General features: G+C 44.4%; 1 protein-coding gene across 2 annotated transcripts; it reads right to left on the bottom strand.

The window, feature by feature from the left end:
* Positions 1-1,726: 1,726 nt before the first annotated feature.
* gba3 (glucosidase, beta, acid 3) lies at positions 1,727-6,753 on the bottom strand. Of its 2 annotated transcripts, XM_023832337.2 has the most exons (5): positions 6,241-6,753; positions 5,245-5,469; positions 3,726-4,522; positions 3,340-3,463; positions 1,733-2,505 (listed from the first exon to the last, which is right to left on the bottom strand). In XM_023832337.2, exons 1-5 carry the CDS (start codon positions 6,317-6,319, stop codon positions 2,303-2,305), a joined length of 1,428 nt encoding a protein of 475 aa, XP_023688105.2. In that variant the 5' UTR covers positions 6,320-6,753; the 3' UTR covers positions 1,733-2,302. The 2 variants fall into 2 exon arrangements, with proteins under 2 accessions (XP_072574551.1, XP_023688105.2); XM_072718450.1 differs by lacking the exons at positions 5,245-5,469; positions 6,241-6,753 and adding an exon at positions 4,676-4,900 and having other exon boundaries at positions 1,727-2,505.
* Between the last annotated feature and the right edge of the window lie 2,247 nt (positions 6,754-9,000).

The raw sequence follows: 9,000 nt of genomic DNA, 5'->3' as shown, positions 1-9,000 counted from the left end.
AATAACTTGTAAAATGATATTGGGGATTTGTTCTCTAAAGCAACAATTTATTCGTTTCAATCTGGAATCGGTCATTTATGATTCTTTCAGATGTTTTTTTCCCCCAAAACAGTCACTGGAACTAGCCTATTAACAGCGTTGCAGATGTTCCCCGGCATTTTTATAGTGAACATAAAAACAAAGGAGTTATGTGGCTGGAAAAGGAGTTTCGGTAACTTGGAGTTTAATGGAGGGATCGCACCTGTAGCCTACATCTGGGCCGTTGTTGACCTCATATTTATGAGAAATAGATGCGATGAACACGGTTTTCCTGCAGATTCTTCGTCCCAGAATCCCACTATGAGTTGATGGAAAACAGTTATGAAAAGCGGCCCGTTGATTCTTTTAGATGACCATTAAATATACAAAAGTATTAAAAAGTACAGAAGTGAAAAGTCATTAGCCCAGTACGTTTGAAACTGTGATATGGTGTACATATTTTTATCTCTGCTATAAAAAGCAGTGATATGTTATACTGTGAATCCGATTATAAAATGTCCCCGTATGTTCCAAAGTATAAATTAAACAATGTTCACCGCATTGTTTATCAACTTCAATAGCCATAAATCCTTGCGGGTGAATTCACCTTTTTCTCCATCCACAAGAGGGCAGTATAATTCTGTAAAAATGAAGGGGGGGGGAATCCATAAAATGTACTGTTGATGCGTTAGTTTTTTGTGTGCGGGGTCGGTGGTGGGGGTTCAAATTCAAATAATCGTGCAAAGCTATTGCTATAAAAACTGCTTTGCAACTTACTGTTATCGTAATCTGAATTCGGATGCGTTACTTTAAAGGTCACGATTCCAATTATACATCTGTTCACCTTGGGTGGTGCGAGTCACGCAAACTGTTTTAACATCCCTGTTACCGTGTTAAAATAAGAAACTGTCAGATCGGTCGGCGCAACAGTAATCAAACAGTAATTTTCTCGCCCAGCTTCTCGCCTCGCATAAACATATCATTTCAGGCGGCGCTTCGGCGTTCTTCCCGGCAGCCACTCGTCTAAATGCTGCCAGGGCGCGGTGGGTTTTGCGCGCTGTTCTTGGGGCCTTTGTCTCAGCTGCGACTGGAGCGAAACCCAAATCTATTTGGCTCTAACCAGCCTTGACTAACTGGAAGCAGGGCTTTGATATGTATGGACTTTAAGAAATGTAAATAATTGTCTATTTGCCAAGCCTGTAAACTTGCCTAACCCTTATTTTTTTTAACAAAGTAATATGAAGCCTATAACACCAGGAAGTCTGGATATATGTAGAGTGTTCTCTGTAGCGTAAATTCCACAATAAATGCAGAAACCAAAACTTTATAAGCACCCTGTAGTAAAAAAAAAAACACCGTCTGCCCGCCTATAGAGCTCACTTACCTCATGAATAGATACAGTGAAAAGACATAAAGGGATAAAGGAAGTTCTACATGAAAAAAATAAAATAAAAGATATCTGACCTTTACCTGCCCAGAGCTCTAAGCGACATTCCACTGCATAATACAGAACAAACAGACGCCTCTGCGTTACGGATGCCAGCCTGTCCGCTAAAGCCCGTGTCACCGCGGCGCAGCGCCGCTCCTATACGCCATCGCCAAGTGCCCGTCACCCGCAGGATTTTTATCCATTAGGACTGAAACCACACGTCAGGCACTGAGGAAATCCCTGCGCTGAACATAGAATATTATTGTACAATATTAAGTTTATTGTTATAGAAGCATGCAGCAGTTAGCATAGTTTAAATTATGTTTGTTCACATATAGAAGGCTAGGTGGCATGTCAACTTGGCACGGTACGTGATATCAACATGTTCTCGTTCAGTAGCCTAAAGCTTCATATTTTCTTTCCAAGTCATGTTCCAAAACTCTTAGTTTGCAGTCGTTAAAGCTCAAGACATCATCAAGTAATTAACGCTGAATTATAAGCATTTATTTGAAGAGTGGATTCTTCTCATAGTGCATTAATCCTTGCACCGAGGATACTGGCATGTCCGACGCTGTGTGTAACGCACTCTGGATGGGCAGGGATCCACTAAAGTCAAGACAAGTTCAACATGCAGTTTTACCTTCAAAGTGAGAGTGGTCAGATATTGAAAGCCTCTGCACTGACACACCATTTTCGATATAATCATGTGAAATTTCATTATTAAAGTGTTCAGTGCTTTATAATTCTAACTGATTATGTTCATTTAACTTCCCAGGAGTGTGGGTTGTTTCTCGAGTGTTTCTCCGCGTCGTAAACCTGCAGGGAGACGCTGCCGCAGCCCGGCTTCCCTCCGTCTCAGCTCCTGGCCGACGTCTTGTTCTGGGCGATGAGCTGGGCGTACTCTCTACCAGAGCGATACGGCGTGCGTTTCAGCCTGGGATGGGCGAAATCCACGTGATAAAGGCCGAATCGAACCCGATACCCATCTGCCCACTCGAAGTTGTCCAATAGGGACCAGGCAAAATAGCCCCTAACATCAGCGCCCTCCTCGTGGATGGCTGGAAAACAAAAAAGCCATCATTTAGCCAGGTATTTATAGTCGCTTTTATAAAATCTTTAGTCTTAAAAATACACTGATGCACAAACGATGATGAGACTAATGTTTCATACCGTGCATTGAATCTCAGCTTAAAGGGCCCTATTATGCTCATTTTCACTGTTTGTGATTTTATTTTTGGGATCTACTAGAACAGATTTACATGCTTCATTGTTCCAAAAACACATTGTTTTTCTCATACTGTACATCTCAATTCACTCAATGCACTGTTAGACCTTTAAGCCCCACCCCCAATGAGCCCAGTGTGCTCTGATTGGACAGCTTGCCCTACATGTTCCACCCCTGTATTGCAGCCTGCAGACAAATACGTGCAGGTAGGCGGCCAATAAGGATTGTGTTACGAGGTGACCTCACCATGACACAGAAGTAAGGGCTGGAACTCCAATGAGGCATTTCAGGCACATTAGAGAAGAGTGATTTCTGTGGTGAGAGTTACTCCCTTTGTGTAGTTTGGGCCTCAAGACTTTACAGACCGTTTACATGCAAATAAAGCTATAGACATCATTAAAGGAAAGGGAAAAACCGGAAAAGTATAATAGGCCCCCTTTAAATTATATAATGGACCTTCATCCTAGAATATTCAACAACTTTAATACAACAAACAAAATGGCGGCTAATAGTACCATTTATATTATAATAGAATATATATTATAATGTGATATACTATACTAATGATATACTATTATATATATATAATAGTATATCATTTAATGGATATCTGTGGTATTTGCCTCACTAGCTGTCAACCTTGCAGAATTTCGGGGTCAAAGCGAACCTTTGGAGACCTGCAGCAATGTGTCCCGGAAGAAGCGGCAGCGCCGGGCGTCCTCAATCTCCACCGGCCCCACCTGGGAGAAACCGTTCTCCGTGATGTAGACCGTCGGGTTGCCAAACTTGTCCTGCACAACCGGTGAGAGGAGCTGAAAGCAGCTCGGCTTTGGGTGAGCCGCCGTCGGCAAGGTCATGAAAAGAGGGGAAGGTTTAAACGGACCTGCCAATTCAGCGGCGTTTAATGGAGGAACTGAAGGTTAGCTGAGTGAAAGCTGGCGAGGACACAAGTCGGGGAACCAGAGGAGGGTCCATAATAAATTTTCATTTTTACACAAGTAAAGGCAGGAAGTAGATGAAGACAGTCAGCAATAGTCCTTAAATTAATCATACCTTAATGTACTTTAGCAACTTGCGTAAGCCTTCTGGGAATACAGCCAACCAAGAATTGCCACACACGGGCCAGGCTGGATCGATGTCCCGCTCCACCTCCAGATCACCTTCGAACCCAATCTTCGCCGGGCCGCTCCCGGGCCACACTCGGCGGGAAGTGTAGTAATTTAAAGCGAAGAAGTCTGCGGTTCCCAGGATGCGCGGCTCCTCCTTCGAGAACGTAGGCAGCCGGGAAGACGGCAGGCCCTGGGCTCGGCTCGCGGCCTCCACCCGAGCTTTCATCTCCGGTGGATAGTCCCCGTTTACGAATATGGGCCAGGCGAACCAGCCAAGCACAAACGCCATGTAGCGCTCCGCAGCGGCGACGTCCAGGGCACTGCTGGGATCGTGAGCCTCGGCCCAGTCGCTGAACAGCGCCAGGGACACCTGTCCCCCCTGAGTCGGCCTGTAGAGGGCGTCGTAGCTGTGCCAGGCCCTGGCGTGAGCCCGCAGCATGTTGTGACCCGCCAGGTACAGGGAAACGCCAGGCTGGTCGAGCCCCGGCGCGTGGCAGCCGTCCTCGTGGCCAAACTTGGCGTAAATGTAGGGCTCGTTGATGGTGAGCCACAGCTTCACGCGGTCGCCGAAGGTCTGGAAGCAGAACTGGGCGTAGCTGTCGAAGAGATCTGCGATTTGTGGTGACTGCCAGCCCCCCTGGGCCTGCAGGGCTTGCGGAAGGTCAAAGTGATGGAGCGTCACCATGGGAGAGACACCGTTGGCCAGCAAATCATTGATCACACGGTTGTAGTAACTCACACCTGTTAAACCACAAAAGGAAGAATCCAGTTCCCACCTTGCTGAAGTACAGAAAAGCTTGTTTTATTTATGAATAACCCTGCAATGTGTGACTTGAAATGAAAGAGGGCTAAGCCTTTGTGCCTTAATCAGAAGCTCACGGGTTCAAGCCCCACCTTAGCATGTCTGAGGACCCTTGAGAAAGGCCCTTAACCCCTAGTTCCCAGGGCACTGCAATATGTGGCTGCCTTTCACTGCCAAGCTTGCACTAACATCCTGGAGAGCAAGGTGGGGTAGGCAAAAAGAGAACTTCTCAACAGGGATTAATAAAGTACATTAATCTTTCACATCTTGTTTTCCACTGAGACATACACACACAGGTGTGAGTAAAGCTGCGGGTCCGAGCACAGAGTCAGCTATTCATCTGACACCCCTGGAGTGTTTTCTGGGGGGGTTGAGGGCTTTGCTCAAGGGCCCAATGGTGATGAAATTATTCAGCATAAGACGGTATTTAAACTGCAGAGCCACAGACCATCCCACTTATAACACCTGCTAGTGTTATTTTAACTCAGCGTAGTGTTGTTTAGCATTCTACTCTGAATAGTTTTTGATTTTATCCTGCTGCAAAGTCAGGAGCTTGTTGCTATATCCATGACAATTACACTGCAGCAAGTTCCTCTGCCTTCACTCTTTGTGTGTTAGAAAGTGTAAAAGTGGCCCGTAGTGATGTCATAGAGCAATGGACCTTTCTGGTTGATGCGTCTCGTCGTCCCATCCGGCAGCAGTCGGGACCATGACAGCGACAGGCGGTAATGAGTCAGTCCCAACTGCTGGATACATTTCAGATCCTCTTCCCAGAGGTGATAGCTGTCACATGCTACATCTCCGCTCTGGTCCTGAAACACCTTCCCTTTCTTGTGGCAGAAAGTGTCCCAAATGCTAGGCCCTCTGCCATCTGCATCCCAGCCACCTGTAAGAGGAAAATTGGGGGAGACCGATTGTCTGGGCCAGATCAATTGCAGAAATGATGACGGTTTAATCTCGTGCTATTGCTTTGTGATCAGTGGGAGCAGGGGCGTTGCTAGAGATTTTGGGCCCCATGAAAGCATATCATATTAGGCCCCCCCAGTCCAAACCAATTCAGTTATTTTCCTAATTTTGCAGGACCCCTGTCACTCAGGGGCCCTTGGAATCGTCCTAGCTTTCCTCCCCCTTACGGCGCCCCTGAGTGGGAGGAGATAATGATGATAGAGCGACACATTTGGGAAATGTATCAGTGTCTCCTTACAAAAAAGTTTAAATGGACCAAGTTGTATTGAGGAAGTTACTGTGTATCCCTGACACAATATACACTGTCAGAAAAACAAGTATCAATTTGTACCTTTGAGGGAATAATTACTTGTCACTGAGGCTGCACCCTCAAGGGTCTGCTAATTGTGCTAGTCTAATTTAAGGTGGAGAATTCCGAGGAACATTGTTCTACCAGTAGGAGGTACATAATGTTGTATGTACCATGGGGAACAAAACTGTACCAGGGCTGCACGCTGTTTTCTGGTAGTGTATAGCGATGACCTTTGGTTCAGCAGAAGTGATAAGATATCTTTTCACGCACAGCGTCCTACTTTTAAATTAATGTTTCGATGCACGTATTTACCTAGCGCATCACGCAAAGAATACTGACTTGCTTTCGGGTAATTAGATACAAATTGGCTATTAATCAATATATATAAGAGCTACATACCTTCAATCTGATACGCTGAGGTCGCCGCACCCCACGCAAAGTTGCTTGGCATGATAATATCTTGGTCATCAGCAAGCATTTTCGGTAAGAGGGATTTTCTGACAGTTGTGTAAGTAAATATGACGTCACTGTGCTAGTATAAGTTGATATGCACGTGCACACACTAGAACACTTCGAAAAGGTTGGACCCCCCGACGTCTTCAAATCCTACTGCGGGCTGCAGTCTCCGTCTTCGGCTAAGCCACTCCCCTCATACAGTGACGTTACTTATTGGACGTCTATCTTTTAAAAGGGATATCTCCCACATTATTAATCAATAGTTATAGTCGGGGTTTACAAAATGTAAGAAAAAAGGTGGAAAGCTCAGATTCAGAAATGACTAATCTAGCCCAAGATTTTGTTCCAACCAGCCAGTGGAGCGAAAGAGTCACATTCACAAAGTAATCAACAGGTTGGTTGGAACAAAATCTTGGTCTGGATTTGTACTTTCTGAACCTGGACTTTCCACCCGTTTGTAAGAATAGGACAGCGTTTATTTTCAAACTTTTAAACATGCATTTTATGTACGGTGTTTATTTGATTTAAAAATTTAATACAGATACTAACTGCATATTTGGGGTCGATACTAAGTGTCGATTATCGTTTGAGAATGTGTACAGTATTATTGGTTGACAGTAAACAATTATTTGAGCATTAGCGATTAGTCTGCATCCGAATTAATCTGCTGATCAGTATACAGTGATCTTCTCCCCCGCTCACTAAAATCTAGTGTAAATAAGGGCGAGTTATCCACATTCTTCGGGGTTAAGTACATTGATAAGAGCACCACATTCATAGGGGTGCCGTTCTGCACAGCTGAACCTCCGTGTAACCTGGGAAGTCGCTGCATGTTTGCTGTGGCTCTACTGGGTTTACTTGAAACAAACAATGAACTTCATACGACTCCACCGATACCCTGGTGCCCGGAAGATGGTTGGCATGGCTTTGTCATGCGGCATTTCATTCGCGGAACCGAATACTCCAGCAAACGTGAAACACGCCGTATTTCTCCACTGGCTGGACTAGTTATGGTTTTATGTGTCTGCAGATTGCAGCAACATTATCCTTGGTATTTGTGGTTTTATGATCAGCTGATGGATGTTTTACGTCTGTGTCCCTGTCTTGGTTTCTTGTCGCAAACGTTGCTTTTGGGAATTATTTGTCAATAAACTAACCGTTTCTCATACATCTTATGTCTTGCTCCTGACATGCCATTCATTGGTCTTTTTAATCTTCACGGGGAATGATAACGTGACAAATTGCGATCCAGTTTTGCGTCTCCGCTCGATGGTCAGACTTAAACACTTTACTTTTTCAGGATCTCCTGTCTTCTGTAGCCTGATTACACGCCTTATTTCAGGTACATCACAAGCTTTCCCGAAACCTAAAAACAAATTGTGACTAATGGACAAAAATGCTGTGCAGCCGCGGGACAGACGTTACCAATAACCATGAAAGTACTCAGGGCTAATGGCACTTAATGGGGACGCACTCAGATGGCTCGACGATAACAGAAATGAAAAGAATGACAGCCCCTAGGCAACCCGGACTTGAAATGTGTGTCTCCCCCCCCCCCAATTTATGCCGTGGTAGCTCGGTAAATGTCCTGTAAGAATAATACAAAAATTGACTCAAACACAGTCCCGTGGTCCCATCTTAGTCTGACTAGACCGGCTTCCTTTTCTGGAAATAATGTTCTTCTGAAGGAACCAGAAAATACGATGTTGACCCAGATGAACATGGGCATTATAAAGGCATTTTAAATACGAATACAGGAAACTGGATGATTACTGTTGTGACTCTGAGAGGATAGTTTCAAAGATGGTCATAAGTGAATATGACGGCTTTTTTTGCAGATTGGATGCTTGAATCTCATTACTCATTGCTCAGTGGGTATTTTGTATGAATTTCCTAATCCTGGAAGCCTACCGTTAGGTCCCTGTCGGTAGAGTGGGAGCAAATTTTGGGGAGTTTTATTACTTGGACACACGCCTGATCGGTAGCAGGCAAACTACGGGGGGAGGGGGTGTCAAACCATGGCTACTTGTCCGGCATTAGGCCCACAAACGACGCACAAATTATTCTGCTAAACCAGGACCTTAGGTTGAGTAAAGAATCAGTATCACTGATACTTAAGCCTTTTTGTATGTAAGGCATATGGTATAGTTGCCGTGTTAAAAATGACAATTACGGGTAAAGGGTATACGTATACGCATGCGCAGATTTGTGCAGACATCCGACTCACCTGTAGGAGGCGCATGCGCGGTGGTTTTTCGAGACCAGCAGCGCGATTGATGTATTTTATTATACACGCAAAACATTGCCCTTAAAATAAGTTCTCTTGGTGATTGTCGAGGAAAGTTTCGATTTGTGATTTGACACAATGATGCCAATGACATTTGCCTATAGTTAAAGCAAACTTCAATTCATCACACGACATAAATTATTGTTGTTGTTTTTTTTTAAAATAAAACCAGTCTAGGATAACAAAGCGATATGATTAATAGACCTACAGACCTTACATTATAATTGATTTTTTAGCAGTAAAGTGGAACTACAAGGTCTATTTGGGCTGTAATTGCAGGACCAACCTAATTCAACTTCGAACTTGCTTACAAATATGTGCATTCGAGTTCAGTAGCAAACCCACGGCTGCTACACAAATAATTTCGTGAATAAAAATGAAAGTGCGCAAATGAGTGCGTGCTTATATAGGAGAGG

Source organism: Paramormyrops kingsleyae, chromosome 12 (assembly GCF_048594095.1).
Source record: "Paramormyrops kingsleyae isolate MSU_618 chromosome 12, PKINGS_0.4, whole genome shotgun sequence".
Classification (NCBI taxonomy): Eukaryota; Metazoa; Chordata; class Actinopteri; order Osteoglossiformes; family Mormyridae; genus Paramormyrops; species Paramormyrops kingsleyae.
The sequence above is the reverse complement of the archived record's forward strand: the minus strand, read 5'-3'. Positions and strand labels throughout refer to the sequence as shown.

What these genes read in the sequence shown, in the direction of transcription:
- gba3 (XM_023832337.2), bottom strand. Translation starts at nt 6,319, where the DNA reads ATGCTTGCTGATGACCAAGATATTATCATGCCAAGCAACTTTGCGTGG. An exon ending in CTCAGCGTATCAGATTGAAG is followed by an intron (nt 5,470 to 6,240) that starts GTATGTAGCTCT and finishes TTCCTCTTACAG; the next exon opens with GTGGCTGGGATGCAGATGGC. An exon ending in ATTGCTGCAGGTCTCCAAAG is followed by an intron (nt 2,506 to 3,339) that starts GTTCGCTTTGAC and finishes TTTGTTTTCCAG; the next exon opens with CCATCCACGAGGAGGGCGCT.